The 25,045-nt window shown below is 36.5% G+C and overlaps 1 protein-coding gene and 1 long non-coding RNA gene across 5 annotated transcripts; one reads left to right on the plus strand and one right to left on the minus strand.

The window, feature by feature from the left end:
* Positions 1-2,444: 2,444 nt before the first annotated feature.
* Positions 2,445-11,171, minus strand: LOC106164573 (uncharacterized). 2 transcript variants are annotated; one of them, XM_013542539.2, is made up of 7 exons: positions 11,012-11,171; positions 6,153-6,727; positions 5,622-5,848; positions 4,733-4,864; positions 4,313-4,381; positions 3,831-3,987; positions 2,445-3,369 (listed from the first exon to the last, which is right to left on the minus strand). In XM_013542539.2, exons 2-7 carry the CDS (start codon positions 6,495-6,497, stop codon positions 3,067-3,069), a joined length of 1,233 nt encoding a protein of 410 aa, XP_013397993.1. In that variant the 5' UTR covers positions 6,498-6,727; positions 11,012-11,171; the 3' UTR covers positions 2,445-3,066. The 2 variants fall into 2 exon arrangements, with proteins under 2 accessions (XP_013397993.1, XP_013397992.1); XM_013542538.2 differs by lacking the exon at positions 11,012-11,171 and adding an exon at positions 8,747-8,908.
* On the plus strand, positions 9,053-13,703 carry LOC106164575 (uncharacterized). Of its 3 annotated transcripts, XR_001238579.2 has the most exons (4): positions 9,053-9,225; positions 9,346-9,439; positions 11,609-11,702; positions 12,204-13,703. It is a non-coding gene; the product is annotated as an uncharacterized LOC106164575 (long non-coding RNA). The 3 variants fall into 3 exon arrangements; XR_015331626.1 differs by lacking the exons at positions 9,053-9,225; positions 9,346-9,439 and adding an exon at positions 11,174-11,488; XR_015331627.1 differs by lacking the exons at positions 9,053-9,225; positions 9,346-9,439 and adding an exon at positions 11,176-11,488 and having other exon boundaries at positions 12,498-13,703.
* Positions 13,704-25,045: the final 11,342 nt, after the last annotated feature.

Genomic DNA, 25,045 nt, shown 5'->3' on the forward strand with positions numbered 1-25,045 from the left:
AGGTCATAATGTTTACACAACATAGCATCTTTGGTAGACATAAAAAGTTATCATCAGGTTGAAGAAGTGTACCCTAGGTTCTAGATTTCCGTATTGCCAGCTCGATCTTGATTTCATACATAACCCATATCAGCAATACGAAACTCTAGCCACTAGCGGCAGATTGAGGGCGTGTTTGTCAAAATGTTGCCTGGGGCGCTTCCATATTTGGAAGTCGCAAGTCTCGTACGTCACAGCTGTATTCGCCTGAGAGCTCCATTTTTGGAAGTCACAAGTCTCGTACGTCATAGGTTTGGCCGCCTGAGCTGACTTTCCCGCCCTTCGGTGACTTTATCTCGTGCAAACGAGACAAGAAGCAAAGTGGCTGATACGGAGTTTGAAGTTTGAACTAAGAATATCTTGTAGTCGTAGGTCAGTGCAACAACACAAGCAACATTCTGCTTTAAAAACTGATTTTGGTCTAGCCATTGCGCAGCCCTTATAGTGGTGTCGGGCATACAGTGTAGCTGTCAAACTTGGCACACGGCAAGCACGTGTGTTGTGTTTATATATTCAGGAGTAAATGTTATTTGATAAGCAAAAAATACAAAAACATTGGATATTGGATATATCTTTTTCTTTTAGGAGAATATTATTTATTTTTCACTTTACATCTTAAATACAGTAAATGAAATTAAATAAAGCATAATTTTAAAAATCTGTTTTACGTTTCATTTTGGTTTAATGACATTCAACTGCAGACTCACTGCGGAGCAGTTCTTTTTGACTGACGGAAATCGTACACTGTCGCTGTTCGTCAGAGCTAGTAAAAGTGATCCCATCACAAGATTTTTTACCAAGCTAGCCTTTACTGTGCACTGACATTCAGGGTTAAGTAGTGAGGCGCCTTAATTGAGTAATATTCCGCTACAGCAATCCATGTGCGTACGTGTGACGGGATTCAATCGTTCACTTCTGTGTGGGATGGTCCGACTTTTCAAGTTGCACTTAAAGCCTTATTGTCTAAATTTTCAGCATTTTCTCCCTTAATCAGCCAGTTTATTTTCGTCGTTCCATTGTCGTCGATTCTTGAACCAGGCATGGCAACTGATTGATTGACTGATATCTGGCTCACGGAATTATCAGCCACAATTACCAAAAAAGACATGTCCAGGTTTTACCCCTTGTTTCACTTCCCGTATTAAGGAAACAGTGGGAACCTTTATAATAATGGGCCTTGGTGTGAACTAATCCTTGGCCTGGACATTGTCCACATCTATCTCCTTAAGGTTATTATTTTCTTACAAGCAGTTTCTACGCTAACAAGCCCCAAAATATTGACTCCCTAAAGAATAATGTTCGTACGAATTGCTTATGACATGTTGAACACTGCCATAACATACTGCAGTGTGTGAGGAGCCACATGGATTCAGCCCCAAGGGGTTTGGATCGAGCACTTTATAATCTATCGAGCTTTGCTCGCAAAATGACGACATGCGAAATTTATATGTTGTCGGGACATGAGTTGAAAATGTGAAGCTGTCCTTGGTTAACATAGGGAGCGCCACAAAAAAAATATTTTTTTCCCGGTGGTTACAATGGGGAATATTAAGTAAGTGATATTCCAAAAGCTACAAATGCAGAAAGCCGAGTTTGGTTTGTATGCGCGATCGAACTATTTGGAAAGCGTTCAAGGAAAGTGCCCTTGAATCGGGTTGGGCGAAAGCGTAACAAGATCAGCAGATATGGCCGTAGTGCCTAAATCGTGGGTAGATATCCACCCAACATGTACGATCATACAGGTATATTTAAATGACCAAAAAAACGAAATCTGAATTAGTTATAAAAACATTCCCAAGAAACAGGATCAAACCAGCTTTGATGGGAAGAGCAAACGTCGTATACAAGGCATGTACTTTCTGACTTTATGACGACTTTAAATGGTAGCGTTATTTAAAATAAATCTAACCTAGCCTCCGTTAAAACTAATTAAATTATCTTAACTACTCCAGTAATATGTAGGATGTAAATTCTACAGACGTATCGACTAATACATTTATTTGCGATGAAATGTGTCCAGTAGTTGTGTGTGTATACATATATATATTTATTTATTTATTTATTCTTGGTCAAAAATGGTTGTCTCACCTTCAAGTTGAGGTGCTTTTGTTTACAAATGATCACCTCTCAAATCCAACTGTGCATATTGTAAACAGTTCTTTTTATTCTTAACTCGGTTCTTTTATTCCAAAGTGACATAAGGCTGATCTCACCAACATCAAAACATCTTATAAAATCAATTGTAAAAATCGAGAACATTACATTAACCACTGCCGTCGTCCTAATATTTTCTTATGAAGGCTCCATTTTAGTTTAATAAAATTTCGTAAACGTATGAGTATTATATGACGAAGTAGATTATATCGTTTGTTGATACGAGAGGTAGTAAATACAAGAACGGTATATTCTTTCATATAATTTATTACTATTTTCCCGTTGTTTCCCCCGCCGTTTTTTCTCCATTTTTATTTCTACATGAACTTCATCCAATTTCTAAAGGCCTTCTCTCCGCTTACATTACACGCAGTTTGCAAGCATCATAAGAACAAACCAATCTACCCTGGATGCAGTTACTGTACAAGCACTCCCCGATCCTTATTCACTCATGGCTGTCAATTACTAACATTACAAATGTATCTTTCACAGTTCACAAGATTCTGAATGAATTTTATCACATAAATGACACATCATGACTAATACGAGGGGCGGTTACTGTAGCTGAAAACGGTAAAAATAAAATCATTTGTGCGGCCACCACTTCCATTTTTGCCTTCCCTGGATAAATGTGGCTTTAATATTTACAGGTTGGAGACAGATTGACGAGCACAGGATCGGTTTGGCTAATAAACCGGTCAGCATAAATGGAGCGATTGTTACATTGTACCTGTTCCAAGCTGAGCATCTGTCGTGTTAAGTTAATGCTCTTCAACGACGAAAGTTTTGTCGCCGGGCATCACAATCTTGGGCGTTAATAATAATAGTGCCGTACATAACGCTTAATTGTCAAATTCCTTTCTTGTATGTGAATCATGCTTGAAGATAGTTCGTATTGACATAATATACATTATTGGCCCACGTCAGCACTCTTCCAGTATATTTGGACTTTATTCTCGCAGACCCATTTCTTTCTGCGAAAAATATCTTAAAACCTAGTTCTTCTAGTTTTCTCAATACATATACATGCTTTGGTGTTATATATTTCGAGAAGTTCCATATGTGGAATTCAATGGCTAACTGTTTAACATGTTTTAAAGATCCTTCCTTTAAGGCAGTCTTTAAGGCGTCCCATTCCGACTCTTCTACGTCCATTTTCAGGTAGTCTATTGTTGCCTGAAATTTAGAAAAATGTTAATTAGAAGCGACGTTGACTAGATTTGACATTTTAAATATTTTAATAATCTTTGTATAGTTTTTATATATGCTTTTGATACTTCATATTTGCTTTTTTAATTAGTAGTATTATACTTTAATTCTAAAGCAAAATTTTGTAAACACGAATTAAGTATAGAATAGTATTGCATTATAAGAATTTAACATTGCACAGTGTATATAACTGTAACGTGCAGTGAAATAAACATAATAAATTGTTATATAAGATATATAAATATTATCATTATAACTGACCTCTTTTCTTTCAATGTATTTATAATGTGTTATTTCTTGTTATTTGTACTAAATGCATCTTGTTGACAAAGGGAAAATTGGTGAAAAAATTACTTTAGCTACATGAAGACCTTCTGTCAATTCTAGTCGTTTGCTTTTAAGACCAATAAAAAAGGAGTATTTATTACATCTGTATGTTTCAGCATCTGCCTTACTGTCCCTAGAGTTTTGAGGGCCCATTGTTGTCCATTCTTCCACTTGACAATTCTGTTTTCACGAAAGAGTCCAATGTTGTAAAACCACATGTTTGGTTGGACCTCTTTGGACTCTTGCTTTAGGCCGATGCTGAAAAAAAATTATATATATACACATGTATACCTTTTAGATATTAAGAAGATATTAAGATTATAACTGCTGATCGAGTCACAGACTTGGGTCCCCAGCTCTTTAAGTGAACCATTTTGAAAATACTGTACCTTATAATAGGCAAATGTTAAATTACTGACATGGCTGAATAGCCTAAGTTTATCAAGGAGTTAATTTGCATTGTAAACATCTGGTCTAACTGACCTTGGTATTTACATGTCCATCAGCATTTTAAGAAAATGAAATAGACCAAACTGAAAAAGGAAATTATTATTATTATTATTATTTAAATGGTATTACTGACCTTGGATCAAATCCATACACTGTGCAGCTCTTTGACATATATCTGTCGAAGGACCATTCATTGCCCAATCTGTACGCAAAACATAAATATAAAGCAGATGTTCACTGTCAAGGCATAAAACTATTCCCTTCATTTCTAGTAATTTTAAATTAATAGAACTCTTTGAAATGGAGTGCAAATTGGGCGCAACCTGCCAATTTTGGTCAAAACCTGATCGTTCTTATTTAGATAATGAAGTGCGAGATATGTACTTTTGATAAAGCTAATAATATTGATTTGGCAAATTTGAACCAGATATTTGATAAGAACAAACAAGCAAATAATGTTAATCTCTCTCTCTCTCTCTCTCTCTCTCTCTCTCTCTCTATATATATATATATATATATATATATATATATATATGGTTTAGTTTATTCCTACCCAAAAGAATACACAATACATGAGCCAGGTTTGATTGCAAACGGTGGGTCCATACAAACTTCCCAACCTCCATCTTCAGAGATTCCAGCACGAACTCTATTACGGCAGTCGTACTGCTGGCGCATGAGATGGCTGCAATATATAAAAAATTATATAGTGAAAAAAGATGTCTCTCAAAAGATGAAATTCTAAATAAAAAATATTAATAATATTAAATGAATTTAAGGATAAAACACAGTTTAATAAACAAAAATTTCATGAAAAGTTACCTTTGTATTTCCTTGCTTATAGCCCATCATATGAAGCTAACCTACCAAATTCCTATAAATTATTACACTACTGATTTTCCTGTACATAAAAAGCACATTCACCTTTTTCCATTTTTTTTATTATTATCATTATTATTATTATTATTATTATTATTATTATTATTATTATTATTATTATTATTGCATCTTCTTCCACAACAGTGGTGACACGTTTGTACACAAAAAATTATCAGCTAACTAATCACCGAGACGGGATAAATATGAAATATTCAAATCAATGATAATAAAGCTAAATATATATTTTTTATTATCATTTTGAAAATTGACTATTCTGCCATAAATTCTATCGGAGAGAAATACAAGTAGACTGTAAAAGATACGAGAGGATGCAAGCACCAAACCTGGACGAGATAGTCTCTATTTGGCCAAGTCTCTCTACCCAGTAACTACTTTCACATACTGCTGGTATGACTTCGTAAAACAATGAACTATTACACAAAGATGTTTTTTTTTTTTTTTTCAAACTATACAAATACAAGAATAGTATTAAAGGGAACTAAGGTTTTGTCTATTGTTCGAAATAAGCATTTAAAATGATCATCTTAAAGTTAAAGACTTACCCATAAAAGCCTTTCTCTAGTCTGTCGTATTCCTTTAATGTCATTTTCAACTCAGGTATAAACTTATCCACATCCCCCTGTAGCGTCGAGGCTACTTCCCCTCCTAGCTCTTCTTTATAAAAGAACGGGTCCCCATACTGTTTGACATCGGTGTCATTTTTATCCATTAACGCCATGGTAATTTCATCCACCAGATTGTATGATGTGACACCCGTGAGACGCTGAGGCTACAAATAAATATAATAAATAAATAAGAAAATAGAAAAAAAAACAAGGATAGTTAAGCTTTTTACAAAGTAGCTATCAGGATTCTGTAATTCTGATATTTTCTACAGATATGCTTTTATACCCCAATTTTTTTTTCTTACAATCGATCTTTTTTTTTTCGATCATTTCTTTTTTTTTCATTATGCTTTAGCAATATGTGGTGTCTTGTTACAGTTATAGTGACTTAAGTGTAAAAACCATTTTATACTTTAAAAACATTGAGCATATACCGTTACTAATGAGAGAGAGAGAGAGAAAGCTTACCAACTGGGAGCCTTGAGATTTGGGGCCTTGAGATTTGGGGGTTGGCGTTTTGGGGCCTTGAGATGCGGGGGTTGGAGATTTGGAGCCTTGAGATGTGGGGGTTGGCGTTTTGGGGCCTTGAGATGCGGGGGTTGGCGTTTTGGAGCCTTGAGATGTGGGGGTTGGAGATTTGGAACCTTGAGATGCGGGGGTTGGAGATTTGGAGCCTTGAAGGGAAGAATCAGAACTGATCAACTGTGGGCCTTGAATCATCCACAACATTAAAAACACAACAACAAGCCCAGCTGAAAGACCAACAACCATCTTTAGGGAAGGTGGACGAAAAGGTAGGCCCTGGAACTTCATTGCGGTACCGCAACTCCTAGCAGTTATCTCAGACTTGTTCTGGTAGCACACAATCTTAATAAATTCACGCAGCTATGGATGGCTTAGTGGTGGATCCTTGCAAACAGATGCACTAGTAGTTCTAGCGTGCAATATCGTTAACTTTGCCTTCATTAGTTATAGATCTGGTGACATTCTACTGCGGCATCCGCTTTCATTGTGCTGATCACACCGAGGACAACTCCATGTAGCTAAAATGAAGAAATAAAAATCTAATAAATGAATTACTTTGAAAATCGTCCAGTAAATTAAGTTCATAATATTAAGAATAATCATCCTGCTCATAATTTACCGATAGTACGCTGTGCGGTATCTATACACTCCTTGTCACGGGGAGAAGATTGAAGCACTGTAGCCATGTGGTATGTAACTTGGTCGGTTATCAATAATAATAATAATAATAATAATAATAATATACTACAAGAACAGCGATGAAGAGGCAAGCCGGATGGGAAATCTAAAAAAAAATGGGCTGGAGAAAGAGGGACAGAGTTACGTTAAAAGGCGAAGAACCAGGATAGCTGTTAATTCTCGGGTGCTTCCACGACCTAATTGCCTACGGACGTAGTGGTGAGTGGTTCTGGGTCCACTCTTCTTGACATATGCAACTGTATGTTACGCCACGGAACTTAACTTACTCAGCCTCCCTACCTTAAAAAACTTGGTTACCAACGTTACATGACCCTAGGAACAGTGTTACTCTCATGGAAATCCTGGTCAACTAAGCCAGGGCACTGACCCTTTTTTTCCTTGTGAAACTGGACCAGACAAGCTTGTGAAACTGGGCCAGACAAGCTCCCCAGTTCTCTCTGTCATAATGCAACCACGACTTTGTTATAATGTCTGACATTGGAGAAACACCGCCATTTTATTTTAGGGGAAAATACCAAGATAACCGAAACTGAATTAATCGCACACAAACCAAAATTTAAGTCCAGAAAATGTCTTGTACCAGTAGGATTTTATATTTAATAAAAAATTTTATGGGCTCTGTTTACCATGGCATATATGCTGTTCCACCAAGACATTTTGAATAATTCTCATTAACCTTGCAGACTTTCTACATAGTGGGCAAAATTTTCACTAGTAGGCACATTATGTTTAAAAAATGTCAAAATCAGTACACATACTGCAACAGGTGCGTGGCATAAGCATATCAGAAGAACGATACCTGCGTATATAGGCCTAATGGGCGCACGCCTTATGATATAGTTATTTCCGTTTGCAGAGTCGATAAATTGATTTCCCAACAGAGACTGCGTGAAGCACCAAGTTATATAGATCATATAATATACACCTATAGTATTTTGAATGACACACATTCGATTCCCACTCAGTCCTTTTTTTTTTCTTTTATTTATTGTTTTAATTGTTATAATTGTTTAAGTCACAAAATATTTTACTCGGGACAAGTTTGGAAATAAGACTTTCACGCAGAATATAGTATATAAAGAGATTCTATAAATCATGTATACTAATCTCTTATCACGTTTCAATCTATTACCATGTGACGGGTATCAGCTAGAAAGCTGTATAAAGAAGTCTTCATCGTCACAACAACTAGTACCAGTACCTAGTGTATACGCCCTGAAATACCAACTTAACTCAGGTGACACCTTATAGCTGGTGGCCTAGTTCTTTATTTAAAGAATTGAACGAGTGTCTTTCAAACAACTTGGCTTACGGTTGACCTCACGCATTGTTATTCGTTACAAAGGTTTGACTAACAATAAGCGCGTCCATGTTGAGAACAACATTCGTTATAATCAAGACATATATAGCACACAGAGATTGTCTGGTTTCAGTGCGTTTAACATGGAAATGGCTTGATCACGAAAATAACAATGCGAACCACATACGTGTACACATTCAATCTACTCGATAAATTTACACCTGACCCTGTAGAATATAAACAGACCAGAAGACAGCAAATTCAAAAGGGGAGTCTGTTTCTGAAAAAAGTAGACCTTTTATCATGAAACCTTCCAGTATCAGGATAAAAATTTACCCAGAGGGGACCTTTTCCCAGCAAAAAGGCTATTTTTCGAACCCCCAAACCCCCCCCCCCCCCCCCCCCCCCGGCTACGGGCCTGATTAAGCAACCCAGATGCACATATATTTTTTCTGTACCAAGTACCAGTAGGCTTACATGTACATACAACCCTTAACTATCCAAAATCATATAAATTTAAGCTACTCGATCAACTCACCAGCGTATTCATGCATAGAAAGAACACCTTTGAGCAGCTTGCATGTATGTGCCACCAAACACTACAGGAGCTCTATAGGTATATGAACGTGTTTGTTTTACCTGTCCTCCCGGTCGATGAAACGATCATATCACGTGATATGAAAAAATATGAAGAAAATAGACACGAGCTCACGAGGTGAATGTTAAGGTTGTCCGACTGAAAAGGCCTCTTACCAACATGAGCAAAATTGAAACATATATATCCGAAACTTAAATTCTTACGTATTTAGGTCACGATCTAAAGCAAAATTGGCCTTTGGGGTGGACGACAATTAAAAAAATGAATTGTTACAAAAATGAGTCTATATTGGAGAACGTCCTCTCCCCAAAATAGAGAAGACGTTAACCGCAGGTGTTCTCACGGTGTTAGCCAGACAGAGTGTGCTGCCTAAATTAGCACTCGTACAAGGAGAAATAAATATGGCGGAGGAGTTCCAAGTAAGTCGTTTACAAATGCACGTTAGTTACAACACTCTCCTTTCATTGTCCGTTGACATGTTTGTGCCTTTTAGCATTGAAAGAATTTATTTAACTGACAATGGTGCATGGAACTTCTAGGTCCAGTGGTACACGACTTGGAAGAGGTGGGAGATCAGGAGGACTGGTCCAAGATCATGAAGAGAGAATCCAGTAGTTGAGAAGAGAACTTGAGGTATAAAAAATCATTAAAACTTATATTGAACAGACAAATTGTAATTAAGCTTCTCGCTGTACATGGAGGTTTTGTCAGGTGATTATGAGCATGGTGGTCTTAAGATGCTAAATATGTCTGACATCTCTCAAATGTACCTGATTAAGAAGAATCTATTTTAGAAGTAACATATATGCTCCACTTCTTCAAGCTAAATATGGTTTTGATGTATTTAAGTACATGTGCGATTTCGGAAACGCTTACTTACCTAAACTTATTAATTGTTGCAGTAATTACTTTTGGAAAGATGTCATCATCTCTTGGAAAAACGTAACCACATGCCTTTATGATAAAAAGAGCATAATCACACTGGAGCCTATATGGTACAACGATAATTTAGTGTTGGGTGTAATCCTGTGTTTATAAAGCACTGGTATACCAAAGGTGTAAAAATTGTTGGATTTATTATTTTTATTTTTTTTAATTTTTTTATTTATTTATTTATTTATTTGTTTTTTTTTTTTTTTTGACGAAGACAGGATTTTATCGAAGGAGAAATTCGAAAATAAATTAACATTACAAAGCTGCAGTGAACTCAGATTCTACGGTTATTTCCGTTTGCAGAGTCGATAAATTGATTTCCCAACAGAGACTGCGTGAAGCACCAAGTTATATAATTCATATAATATACACCTATAGTATTTTGAATGACACACATTCGATTCCCACTCAGTCCTTTTTTTTCTTTTATTTATTGTTTTAATTGTTATTATTGTTTAAGTCACAAAATATTTTACTCGGGACAAGTTTGGAAATAAGACTTTCACGCAGAATATAGTATATAAAGAGATTCTATAAATCATGTATACTAATCTCTTATCACGTTTCAATCTATTACCATGTGACGGGTATCAGCTAGAAAGCTGTATAAAGAAGTCTTCATCGTCACAACAACTAGTACCAGTACCTAGTGTATACGCCCTGAAATACCAACTTAACTCAGGTGACACCTTATTGCTGGTGGCCTAGTTCTTTATTTAAAGAATTGAACGAGTGTCTTTCAAACAACTTGGCTTACGGTTGACCTCACGCATTGTTATTCGTTACAAAGGTTTGACTAACAACAAGCGCGTCCATGTTGAGAACAACATTTGTTATAATCAAGACATATATAGCACACAGAGATTGTCTGGTTTCAGTGCGTTTAACATGGAAATGGCTTGATCACGAAAATAACAATGCTAACCACATACGTGTACACATTCAATCTACTCGATAAATTTACACCTGACCCTGTAGAATATAAACAGACCAGAAGACAGCAAATTCAAAAGGGGAGTCTGTTTCTGAAAAAAGTAGACCTTTTACCATGAAACCTTCCAGTATCAGGATAAAATTTTACCCAGAGGGGACCTTTTCCCAGCAAAAAGGCTATTTTTCGAACCCCCAAACCCCCACCCCCCGGCTACGGGCCTGATTAAGCAACCCAGATGCACATATATTTTTTCTGTACCAAGTACCAGTAGGCTTACATGTACATACAACCCTTAACTATCCAAAATCATATAAATTTAAGCTTCTCGATCAACTCACCAGTGTATTCTTAGAAAGAACACCTTTGACCAGCTTGCATGTATGTGCCACCAAACACTACAGGAGCTCTATAGGTATATGAACGTGTTTGTTTTACCTGTCCTCCCGGTCGATGAAACGCTCATATCACGTGATATGAAAAAATACGAAGAAAATAGACACGAGCACACGAGGTGAATGTCAAGGTTGTCCGACTGAAAAGGCCTCTTACCAACATGAGCAAAATTGAAACATAGGCCTATCCGAAACTTAAATTCTTACGTATTTAGGTCACGATCTAAAGCAAAATTGGCCTTTGGGGTGGACGACAATTAAAAAAATGAATTGTTACAAATTTGAGTCCATATTGGAGAACGTCCTCTCCCCAAAATAGAGAAGACGTCAACCGCAGGTGTTCTCACGGTGTTAGCCAGACAGAGTGTGCTGCCTAAATTAGCACTCGTACAAGGAGAAACAAATATGGCGGAGGAGTTCCAAGTAAGTCGTTTACAAATGCACGTTAGTTACAACACTCTCCCTTCATAGTCCGTTGACATGTTTGTGCCTTTTAGCATTGAAAGAATTTATTTAACTGACAATGGTGCATGGAACTTCTAGGTCCAGTGGTACACGACTTGGAAGAGGTGGGAGATCAGGAGGACTGGTCCAAGATCATGAAGAGAGAATTCAGTAGTTGAGAAGAGAACTTGAGGTATAAAAAAGCATTAAAACTTATATTGAACAGACAAATTGTAATTAAGCTTCTTGCTGTACATGGAGGTTTTGTCAGGTGATTATGAGCATGGTGGTCTTAAGATGCTAAATATGTCTGACTTAATAACATCTCTCAAATGTACCTGATTAAGAAGAATCTATTTTAGAAGTAACATATATGCTCCACTTCTTCAAGCTAAATATGGTTTTAATGTATTAAGTACATGTGCGATTTCGGAAACACTTACTTACCTAAACTTATTAATTGTTGCAGTAATTACTTTTGGAAAGATGTCATCATCTCTTGGAAAAACGTAACCACATGCCTTTATGATAAAAAGAGCATAATCACACTGGAGCCTATATGGTACAATGATAATTTAGTGTTGGGTGTAATCCTGTGTTTATTAAGCACTGGTATACCAAAGGTGTAAAAATTGTTGGAATTTTTTTTTTTTTTTTTTTTTTTTTTTTTTTTTTTTTTTTTTGACGAAGACAGGATTTTATCGAAGGAGAAATTCGAAAATAAATTAACATTACAAAGCTGCAGTGAACTCAGATTCTACGGTATACGAAACTGTATCAGGCACAAAACACAAACTGATGTTACTGAGAATACCCCCTGTCCATTTACCCCACAATCTGTAGAACTACTCCTTGAAAGCAGAAAGGGCAGCAAAGACGTTTACCAAACTCTCTATAAACCGGCTAAGAATAGAAAAATTGAAAAAAGGTGGAACTTCAAATTAAACACTGATACAAAGTATGAAATTGTAAATTGTAACTGTTTTAGGTCTACAAATGAAACCAAACTCCAATGATTTCAGTATCGGACAATACACAGAATCTTGCCGGTAAAATCATACTTGAAAACTATTGGTGTGGAAGAGGACGATGACTGCCCATATTGTGGTGAAGATAAGGAGAATATTTCACATATTTTGTTTCATTGTGCAAGAAGTAAAGACATCTGGTGGGACTTAAAAAAATCATATCTTTACCAGAACGGATAATGAGGTCATTCTTTAAGGAGAAAATACCCTTTTTGGTTTTCCTTCTAACTTTGTTAGTCCAATAAACTTTATTATAATAGCTACTAAATTTTATATTAACCGGTGCACAAAAAGAAAGAGAATATGCAGCTTTCATCGCTTCTCAATTTTTTGAAAGAAAAATATACCACAGGGAGATACATCTCATCAAAAAAACTATGGGGTATTTGGAGCAACATTATTCAATGACCAAATTATGAAAATTGTGGTGTTCATACATTTTCAAATATTTTATTTTGGCAGTAAGCTATTGCACATATCAATGCAGAAATGACAGACATAAAAGCGAACATTTTTTTTCATTACCAGAGCATGCATGCTGGTGTTGCCAGACAGTGCTGGATACATTGTGACCAGTGTGACAAAAATCCTGCCCTTGCACCGGATATGAAGGTGCTTCTGCTAGTAATTTTTTTTTCCGGGCAGTGACCCAGCACCAGTGGAGATGGCCCATTCCCATTCCCCACTCACTGTTATGTCCCCTTCATTTCGGCTGCTGGTGTTTTTGTTTGATCATTTATCTCTGAAGAAAATCAAAGAAAAACTACATGTATTACCCTTTTTGTACCGTGAGTATCTGTTTACAGACCAAACATTATTTTCATAGTTTATTTTATATGACTTTCAAATTCCTTGTGGATATTCACTTTTCAATATTAAAATCTAGTAGGAAAAAAACAGTTGTTTATTACTTGTAATTTAGAACATACATAATTGTTTTAAAGGTATCTTTCAAGACTGATTAAATGTGTTGAATATTTGTGCTGTAACATGCATTCCAATAAAGATCTAATCGGTTTAACATTCTTATTCCATTCTTCTTCCCACAAAGCTTGAGGTCATAAGACCTCTTTCATGCAAGTCGTTGTGTAAAAGGATTCTTTTCATTCTACTGTAATCTGTGCAACAATTTGGCAAATGTAGTAAATAAAGGTATGGAAAAATAAGGTGCTTTCATTTATCAGTTCCTCATACCAAAAGAAAAATATAACACTTTATATATTCTGGTCATATTTCCAACTAAAATCAATAATTTTAAACGGAAACAATTAATGTATGTCTGGATGGATTTATCAAAATTTTGGGGTTCAGGAGAAAATAGGCAAAGTTTCAGAATAAATCTATTTTATGCTATATAAGCGTCTATATCGGTAAGAGTCCCATTAAAAGTGTTTGCCTGGTCTTTATGGCTCTGTTTGATCAAGTAACGACCTCACCCCTTTAAGGTATACATACAGCCTATTCATTTAAGCAGTCGCATTTCTGGCCTCACGGAATTGTCATCTGTCGCTGTCGTTATCTTTTGCAGGTACACACAATGGACAATAGAAGTGTCACCCCTACTGAACCAATACTATGGGGGAGATAAATGACTGTGGGATGATATGCTCCTGGTATCATTTTGTTAACATCAAATTTCACAAAAAGACCAACAATACAATTACATGGTACAGCGGTTTTATACTCATTAGTCACATTATAAGTAGACCAGGCATTATAACTTTGATTACTCTGATTCAGGGGGTGACACTTCTATTCTCCAGTGTGTGTAGTATACACAACTCTGTTGTAATCTTTCATGTTATTTATTAGCTACTTTCCAGTTGGTTCCCGCGCCGCTTTCTTACCATTTCTATCTCTACCTATCTCTGCAATTTCCAGCGGCCTTCTTTCGTTTACATTACACACAGTTGTGTAAGTATCATAAGAGCATGTCAAACAACTCAGTTACTCTACAAAACACTCCCCACTCCTTATTCAATCATGGCTGTCAATTACTAACATTACGCATCGTTCAGTCTTTTCTCTTCTCTCTGCTTCACCCCTCTATATTCAGCTAGTTTAGCGAGGGGACAGTGCAAACCATTAATTGTTATATTAGTGTTTGGTACGATCCGGAGTGACAGGAATGGTAGTCCTCGGAATGGAAGTCCGGGGTCCTATATATATAATAAGTACAGGTTAGGGATAGTCAGAGTATTGGGGTTAGTATATGGTACGAATATCACCTTTAAAATGTTATGGGGAACGGACTACGGTTCCCTAGCTGAATACCATTCCTGACACACGGGCCGTGGGTACGAACCCATAACATCCTGCTCCGGAGGCGACAACTCAACCAGGACTAGAGCAAATAACGCCATCCCCTTGCGGCCGTATTTAAAGATTTTTGTTTACATTTTTGTTTACATAAGAGTAAAGTACACACAATGAAATTTGTTCATATAGGTAGATATAAGCCAAGCCCCGTTGGGTGTTTTTAAACGTCAAAACAATAAAAACCACCTGCGAAATTACACTGCTCCTTTTCGAGTGCGAGCTACTTTGCCAATCGATTGCGTTAGTTTAGCCGCCGCAATGTACAACATAGACTAACAGTAGCAACACAAATGATATTACGCGAATGCAGCAGCTGGTTTATCAATTGTGACTAATTCAGTACAATATAAGATGAAAAACGAGATTAACAGAAAAGGCGACGACCTATTATGTTTTTGGTGATTTGTAAAAACAGACTTTACGACCAAGATAGGCATACTAGGGATGAAATGTAGGTAAAACTATGACGGAATTTGAACATTTCAAGAATAGACATGGTCTTAATTTGAGCTCTTATTTTTTTAATTGATATGATTACTTATTGATCTAAATATGAAACAGATTTATGAAATATTCGTCAAAGTGCATGGGTACAAGAAGGCCCAATATGCACACACGTAACTCCTACAATAATGCCATATGAATGCATATGTGTGAGCTCAACACACGCGCATGTGCTCGCACACACAAACACACACACACACACACACACACACACACACTATCTAATGTAAGAATGACGTTTGCATTTTTGTTAACTACGACTCCGCAGCTCGAAAGAAATTAAATATTTACTCTCATGCCACAAATTTATTTCTACTAAAGAAAAGAAGCTTTTATTTATGTGCATTTATTTGTTCTCTGTTCACGAGGAGTTTCTTAACGAACCTAAAATGGTCGGTAAATAGTGCAATTTATCCAAAGGATTACGTCGTCAAAATAAAACAAGCATTGTGCGTGTTTTTATCAAAGGTACTTGAAAGTATTCACTGACCCAGACGGCTTGAAGAGTTCCCTCAAATATTAAAATAGCTTTAAACCAGCAAATAAAGTTAGTTCGGCTTTCAGTAGGAACCTTTTTATTGTCTTCGGACATAGTGTAACACTATTTCTGTACCACTTGAAATTCTGTATTGGTTTTTAAAAGTTCCAGGTGCGGTGCACTTTTTATATTGTGACAAACTTCTGGTAATTTTTTAACCGAATTTTAGATGTTTTCAGTAGGCCTTTTTTATATGTTTTACACTCCTGCGTAGGTTGTAATTGGTTATATGCCATGATTATTCTGGATTTCGTTTCCATTAGTATTTGATACATGTAAATTAATTCCTTACGTCGGTAGAATTTATTAAAAACACGAAAGCTGTATTTTGTTTACATAATTTGTCTTCCTCTTCAGCTTAGAAAAAAACTAGACATATACATACGTGCGTACACACACAAACACACACACACTCACACACAAACACACACACACACACACATTCACACACAATCTTACACACACACACATCTATTTCTTCTTCATTATGACCATCTCATACCAACGTACATATAAAACTCGTCTACAACATAAAAACTTCATATTTACATCATTAATCTATAATAAAGACAAAATCCACGAAGTAAACCAATAAAAAAATCACGTGCGTTGACTTTCAGTCTTAAATGGTCAGGGGGTGTAATGGATTCCCTGTATGGCTGACCGGTGACTGATGCAGGTGACGGTCAAGATACCCCCCAGGCTATGCCATGTTTGACCATCAGCGGTTAAGTGGTCTGGCGTCCACGATATTGAAGTGGTAACAATGATTTGTTAAAGCAGTTTCCAGTATTTTATTACCCTTTACCAGGACCATAGATTGATTTTTCACAAGATATTTACATATAATATGTCTTAAGATAAGTAGACGGTCATTTTACTATCTCTGGCTTTTGGTCATCTTCCTATATTATTTGCCACCCTTGGAGAGGGTAGTATTTTATACGGATCCAGAATTTTGAGTATTTTTATTAGCGAGGACGATGATACTGTAACACGTAGATTGCAGAAATGGGCATGCTGACTTTTTTTTTTTTTTTTTTTTTTTTTTTTTTTTTTTTTTTTTTTTTGAGGGGAGGTTACTTCCCAAGCTAAATGGGGATCACATTAAATAGTTTATTTATAAATGTTTGGTTTAAAGAAGGCAAAAACATCGGTGATTTCATATTTGGCTGCCCTACGGTGTATAATGGCGCTTTCTCAATAAATAACCTCAAGTATGCAATTGATTATTTGATATCTTTGGAAAGTACTGGGTACACGTATGTTTATGATTGAATTGTTGATAAATCGGAATTAAATAAATCAGAATGTGGTGAAAAGCTTCAGATTATTATAGATACTAGCAAAAAAAGCATCGAAAATGGTAAAACTGGATTGTTGTTAATATATTGCATATCAAAGTAATATTTGATGAATACATAACGGACGAAAACGAAAATCGTCGCTTTACCTATCAGATTTGCACATGATTTAGAAGAAGAACGTTTTTAAAAAGTTTTTTAAAAAAATATTTAGTTTACAGATTTTGGGAGGGGTGGGCATTATGGAACTATGTAAAGTAGAACTGTCTAATTGATATCCCAGTCAAGTAAAAAAAAAAAACTGAGCTCATATAACCCCGAGCAGTGAGAAAATAGGACGCGACATGTGTACCCATGATAAACAGAAACGCCGGGGGTCGTTTGCTGTGTTAACAAAACCCACGCACGCGAGCACTTCGATCCTTAGCTACCGGTGCCTCAAGGTAGATCGTTTACGCAACAGGGTATTGTATAATGGGTATTGTAGAGTGAAGGCTACCGATTTCATACGGTTACTAAAAAGAACCAGATTCCTTGTTAAATCGTGTCATCCTTGTACCCCCTTCCCCTCCCAGTATTCATGAACTTTGGTCAACCAGTTGGCACTGACACGGGTCTACCTGACGATCTGACCCTGTTAGAGTTTGTAAGGGGGCAGGTAACCCTCCCCCCTCCCATCCTGTGTACCGCGCGCACACACACACACACACACACACCCACACACACACACACACACCCACACACACACACACACACCCACACACACACACACACACACACGGGAATCCAACAGCACGCTGCAGAACACTGATGGTGTTCGACAATTAGCAAAGTCAAAATAAAAATGTCAAATATTGTGAGAGAAAAACACGCGTGCTTTCGATTTTGCAGGGGCTGTGATTAAAAAGTTTGTGATTTAAACAGCTATCAGTTATGGGGAAAATAGCAAAATATTTACAGTTAAGGCGTTTGTAGCCTACTGTTTGCACCCAAACCATTTTTTTTTTATTATTGTCCTTTTTTTTACTTTGACACGTTTTCTTGATGGTTAGCATGAGGTCGATGTAAATGACGTCGTTATTTTTTTATATTTTATGTAATTTTATTATTTTTTATTTCTTTTTTGAGGCGCACGACCCATTAGCTGTGCCACAAACGATTAAATGCCTGTCGATTAAGAATCGAACTTAAAGGCCAGAACACGATAACCTTGACTTTGTATGACGTCACTAACAATATATCGCGCACACAATACCAATATCTTCATAAACACCCTTTTTCAACTACCATATATTATAACCTCGGATGAGGAAAGTTGTTTTACACACTATCCTAAAAAATCCCCGTATAATTAAACTGGAAAGAAATAAGGATCAGAAGGTCGTTTTGAAATAACAACACACGAGAATGAATATATGTGAAAACGCGAAAACAGATGCCCGTTTTACGTTTAAATTTTTGATAATAATGAACGGGCTTGATGAAAATACTTTACACTATAATCTAGTAAAAAAGCGTCTACAAATTTTTCAATTTCAGTAGAAATATATATTGCCTTTTCTATTGATTAACATTTTACAATAATTATAGATAAAATGAAAACCGTTTACAAATTCAGAATAAAAATTAACAAATATAAAAGCTACGAGTGACCAGTATTTAGCGGTCACTATTCAGGATTCGATAGCTTCGTGTTCTTGTTTACAGACGCGCAAATCAATAGTAATGCTGATCAATTTAGTGGCTAATTTTTAATTACTTCATCGATGTTTACTTAGTTTCAACTCCAAAAATGTAGTACGGCTGAATGACCTGTCGATTTTGCAATAATCATGTTAATAAGGTGCAGGTGACCGCAAAGTCGTAAAATGAAGTAAGCAAAAAAAACAGGCCGATTCTTTGAAAAGAGAAGCTCCATGTTTTAGAAACAACCTGGAAATATTTAGATATAATTTTTGCTTGTGTGAAAAAAAATGAATAGGAATTTGAAAGTTGCAATAAGAGAATTAATAAGAGCGTTTAGATATCCCTGCCAACTGAACGATTCTTATCGTACGCGTGGATGAAAATGATCACCATCTTTCATTCTCAGCTCCTAGAATGCAGTCCTTGCTTTCCTTGGAAAATGGAGGAAATCAATTATGAAAAAATGTCAAAGATAGAAATCGATTCTGTTTTTAAAAAAGAGTCGATAACAAGAAAATACACATTGTTGTAGTATAACAAAAAATATCTGCGCAAGTCTTTGCACTAGGCCGCTTTTCTATATATTTTGCTCATAGCACTGGTGACTTCATAAAGAAAAATCAATACTGCGTTATGAAACAAAACCTTTACCATTTAAGATTATATTGATAAAACGTGCCAATCAAACATCGTATTTATTTAACCAACGCGACATGACTTCACGGCGAGAAATTAAGATGAATGACTCCAGGAATTAACCTACTCGGTAGACGGAATATTTGAAGAAAATTAGATAAACTTAGAATTAAAAAAAACAGCACAAAATAACTTTCAAGCATTCGTGGATGATTCGATTTCTTGTAGATGCTGATGAAACACACATTAAAATCAATGTACGGGAAATTGTAAATGTAGATAGATATTTCAAGTTAACAGATCCTCGTTTTTGCCGGGGCGGGGAGGGTATGGTATTTATTTATAATTCATAGTTAACAAGACTCCACGTGACGGTAATTGTACAGACGCGTATCCCAATATAATGCATCTCTTTAATACGAAGGAATTTAACCTGGATATCTACTTGATCTGAATAATAATAACAATAATAATAAGAATAATAAGAATAATAATTTTATGATGACAAGAAAAGCACTCAGAGGACACCAACCTTCGCCAAGACAAATAATAAACTAGTAACTAACAATTTTTAATTAATTACTTCCCCGCCTTAATCTAATCACCTTTAAAAAAGCCCCCTTGTGAGCTATCCTGAATATTTCATCAAATGTCCGTCCATGATTTTTAGTGATAAACAAACAGACAAACAAAAAGAGAAGAAAACATACATTCCTTGGCTGAGGCAAAAATAATTATAAAAACAATAATAAAGAAAATCTTTTCATTTTATCACCGTTCTTGTTACTGTGCTGGATTGGTAAAAGATCTGAATACTGATAACAACTGTGAAAGCTGGACCGCGAAATTTCTAATTCACCTGTGTTCGTGTATCTGTAGATCTGTTAACGTGTCCCACTCAGCCGTCTTTTCCCAGGCCGTGTCAACCACTCCCAGGGGATAGGTAAGCCATTCAGCCTGTATCTATATACACACGAACGGGGCCCTGGATCTGATAACAAGATAACAGCCAGGAAAAAAGGGAGCAAAATTAATTTTCAGAGAGACAATAATGAGGTCATTTGTGGCTTGGGTTTGTTCAGTACAGATCACGATTTCGTGTACAGAAGCGTTCACACGGGCAGGGAGGGAACGGGTGCTCTGTTAATACCGGTGTGACGTGACACAGATCTAGAGTCCCCCATGTTAGAGACTCCGCTTCCCATTCATTTGTACGTGTAACACGTGTAAGCCGCGAAGGTGGAATCCTGAAGGCCAGATCTGCGTATATTCATATTATGGATATTGGAGTTACCTTTTTCAGCAATGAGGGTAAACTCCTTGCGCGGGGATGTCATCTTAAAGAGCAATGAAAAGGGACGTGCATAACGTGGAGAAGTCTTACTTGTGTGCAACAGACTGTAATTCGCGAAAGAACTTTGGGGGAAAAACAGAAAAACAAATTCTGTCAGTGTTTATTAGTTGCCGCACTATCTTATCTGCCATTATTTCTGACGCCACTCTCTTCAGATTTCTACGAGATCTCGCATAGCGCGAGACTTTCTGCTATCTCGGATGATTCCCATTCGCATCGCTCATCAGGTGACAGGTCTGACCTACATGTACAAGAGCCCGTGTGAACGGATCTTGGGCTGTTGACTTACTGTGATTCCCATGGGGCTTTCTAACTTCTGGCTACCGGTGTTTCGTTTTTCAAACAGCGGAAATTAATATCCAGCCTTATGCCTGGTTGGCCTTGTGTTATGTATTTTATACTACTATTTATTGTGCAAAATTTGATTGAAATATGATTACTTTAACTTATTGAAATGGGCATTTGCGACCTCTCAAAACTGATTCATCCATATTTGCTTTCCCCCGGGTTACTTAATCAACATGAAATTGGATCAGTCCATAAACATCACAAATATTATATAGCACAAGGTAAAATAGATCAAAGAAAGCGCTACACAAAATGTAAAACAAAATAAAACCCAAGAATAAACACACTTTGTTTTCATTCAGGCTATTAAAATATCGAACTAGTAAATCAGATCTTTTGATTATGAGCATTTCAGTAAAGATTGATTTCTTTATCTCCACTCAGCACTATCTAATACTATAATCTCAGCTATCAATTACTGCAATCATGCTTTCATTTAATCGATTTTATATCACGCGCAGGGTTTTTCTAGGCCTTGTTGAAATCCCCCGGCAATGGCCATTCAAGGCAAATCAGGGGAATCCTTTTTCTAAATCCCATGCTGATTATACTGATTGACTGTGTGACAAAGCTGGCTTGTCTGTCGCGAAACATCCCTGGAATATCCAAGCAGTGCGCGTCCTAAAGAAAACGGTATCTTTTTTCGCTGGGACTTTTGACGGCAAGGGTACTTTGCATTTCAACGGCGGTGCATCGCGCTGCGAAAAACACCCCAAAGGATAAGCTACCCCCCTTCCACCCCCCCCCCCCCCCCCCCACCGCAAACTATGGCGAAAAAAATTGTGCATTGAACACATTAGAAAAATGTTGATAAAGTTCAGTTAAAAAGACTTTTTGTATTGTTACGGTGCATCTCGATTGCGCATTTAACATAAAGAGATGAATAGAAAAATACTATAATGAGAAGAAGAAATACTGGCGAACCCCGTAAACTGACAACGTTGAGCTCGTTTATTTTTAAGGGAGCGATTTAACGTTATGATAAAAACAACTTTTTAAGGTCCGATGTGCTCGCTCTGAAGTAAGATTGATTTCAATAATACTAAGATCAAGCGAGAAGGTTTTATAGGCAAACGGGTGAAGCTTGTCTTCTGCTAATAGCGTATGATTGTCGGTTGGAAGTCTTTTTAAGCTGAAAAAAATGATAAATGAGCCTAAATTACATCACATTATTCAGGCAGTGAGATATGTGACCTGGCCATAGTGACTTTTACAAGGGTATTTATTTCGGTGTTCTTTTCAAGTTGAAGAATATGTCGCCTATACACAAAAGATTTTTAAGCCAAGCTTTACTTGATGGCGAAGACCGCGGTGTTTTTCTCTTTTTTTTTTTTTTTTTTTTTTTTTTTCGTTGAACGGAGCGGTATACACTGTCGCGTGATAATACACGTATCTGTAATACAGACCAAAGTGGTAAGTTTATGTTTAAAATATAAAAAGCGCCGCTGATGAGATTGCACTTTAATGGAACTTACTATCCTAGATGTTGGTTTGTATTGCATTAACCAGACCTCCTACTTGTATTCTGGTCGTCCTTATTTTAGATATACATGTACCAGTCTGACAGTGTTTCATATTTTAATAAGGAAAAATTATCGGTTCTCAGGCCGACAGTTCGATAATGCGTTTAAGACCTATTTCCAGACCAACTGGTTTTTACGTGGATGTGAACGTCAACAAAAAGATTTTACGTCTGTGTTGGGCGATTATCAAAAGGAAGTGACATGAAAATTTAATGAAATCAAGCTCCTTAACTAACCTTAGTTCATTAAAATACACAAAAACAGTCTTGTCTTGCAAACTCAAATAGCCTACACTCACATCTAAGTTGATGGCATAATTCATAAGTAACTTATGGATTGACCTTGGTAGAAAAAAAAACACCTGTCATCGAAAGATTTGAAATGAAATCAAACTAATTAAATCCAATCCTGTCAGAAATCGGGACAATAAACACAAGATTGAATAACAATAACGTCTAGTCTTTGCTCTACATGCAGACATCACTCAAGGGGGTAAACGTGTCGTAATCAAAAGGAACATACCCCACTTGAAGCCGTATAAATTGTTAACGGAATCACGCCATATGTGCCCGGCGTGTCAAGCAGTGAACCGTTGCCGATGTTTTTAAACCCCCTTAAGCAAGAATGACGGTTTTGAGCACACGTGTGTAAAATATGTAATGATATGCATATTCTTTACAACTCATAGCAGTTGGATTGTTACGTACAATTTGAAGTTTTGTCTCATAATTCCCTTTCTTAATGCAAAATATCTGGTCTATATATAGGCCTACATTTATATAAAAGTGTGCCTAGTATAATATGATATAATATGATTGTATTATTATTATTATTATTATTATTATTATTATTATTATTATTATTATCTAAGACGTTTTTAAAAAGAATAGGAGCAATATATATATATATATATATATATATATATATATATATATATATATATATATATATATATATATATTATACAGTAACTGTGCAAGATAGATAATTACACCACAATATCCCATGCTTAGGATATAGCGAAAGTGTCATTGACAGTTCCCTGAGAATGGGATGCTGGCGAAGTCACATCAACAATGCTACTGTCACTGCGGAGTCACCGTCTGCTCTCTGATTTTCAGGGTGACGACGAATACGTAATGGCCAACAGTGGATCTGTGCTTTTCAGGGTGTTACTTTGCATGTCTAGGATACAGACTGTAAACAAACGCGTTGTATATGGAGACGTACCGTCACCAGACACGTGTCAAACAGCGAAATGTCTTAACCAATTGTCTTTCCTTCTTGACTGCTTGGTTTGATAAAGATGAAATATATTGTAAAGAAGAAATATCTTGTCGTTTTCATAACATGGTTTACTTCAGCTCACAATTCAGAAAATAAAATATCAAACCACCCAAATGTGATTCTATATCTATACGTTGTAATGATTTGCATGTGACGTTCACGTGATTCATAAATGGCATATGTTTCAATAGCTATAATACTGGATCTTATACCTCCCGGGTCGGAGGGTATTTCAGGGTTGGAGGTACTATATTTTATTTCCAAGTTCTGCAATTTCTTCCTTTGTTCTATTCATTGGTCATAATTTCAAGAACAATCAGTTATTCAATTTTCATTTTTCTTTTGCACAATTCTATCTGTTAATTTATTCAGCTATTTATCTTCTATTTTTTTTTTCAGTTTTGTTTATATATTCATTTATTTTTGAAATTGTTCTGGTTCAATCGTTGTTTATATATTCATTTATTTTTGAAATTGTTCTGGTTCAATCGTTGGAACCCTGTATAAGTTACGCCCAACCCATCCCCGCCCCGACCCCTTTTCCTTGCCCTTGTCTTCGCCACTGACCCCCAACCCCCCCCCCCCCCAAATTACCCCCACCCCACCCCGCCTCCCCCCGATAAGGAAACTTGCAACTCTACTTAATTAAATATTTTAAAGTGACGGGCCACTTGAAGCTACCTGATAACTTTGCGTGACCCCAGTCTCCAATTTAGGCCATACGGAAAGATCCATCACGTACACGCTAAGGACTCTGAAGAAGTCGCAAACCCTATGCCCGAATAGTGCAAGTGTACCAATTGGAATCTTAGACATGTGTATGATGGATCAAAGTTGAAACGAAGCAAATTTACGTCACCTTTTTGGCAGGGTTTTTTGTAAGATTAATCGCTTTTGTGACTGCCAAACCACACGTCGAGGCACATCAGAAAAGGTCTTGGCTTTTAGGGGCGATAAACTGTTGACTTGATTTCTATCTCAGCTGCAATCGGGATGGATATGATTGAGT

Source organism: Lingula anatina, unplaced genomic scaffold (assembly GCF_051362555.1).
Source record: "Lingula anatina isolate TDL-2025a unplaced genomic scaffold, LinAna3.0 unanchor82, whole genome shotgun sequence".
NCBI classification, from domain to species: domain Eukaryota; kingdom Metazoa; phylum Brachiopoda; class Lingulata; order Lingulida; family Lingulidae; genus Lingula; species Lingula anatina.

Bases quoted from the DNA above. Each gene is read 5' to 3' on its own strand.
- LOC106164573 (XM_013542539.2), bottom strand. From the start codon at position 6,497: ATGAAGTTCCAGGGCCTACCTTTTCGTCCACCTTCCCTAAAGATGGTT. The intron at 4,865-5,621 runs GTAAGTCTTTAA...TATATATTGCAG, and splicing joins CTAGAGAAAGGCTTTTATGG to CCATCTCATGCGCCAGCAGT. The intron at 3,370-3,830 runs GTAATAAATACT...TCTAAATTTCAG, and splicing joins AGATGCTGAAACATACAGAT to GCAACAATAGACTACCTGAA.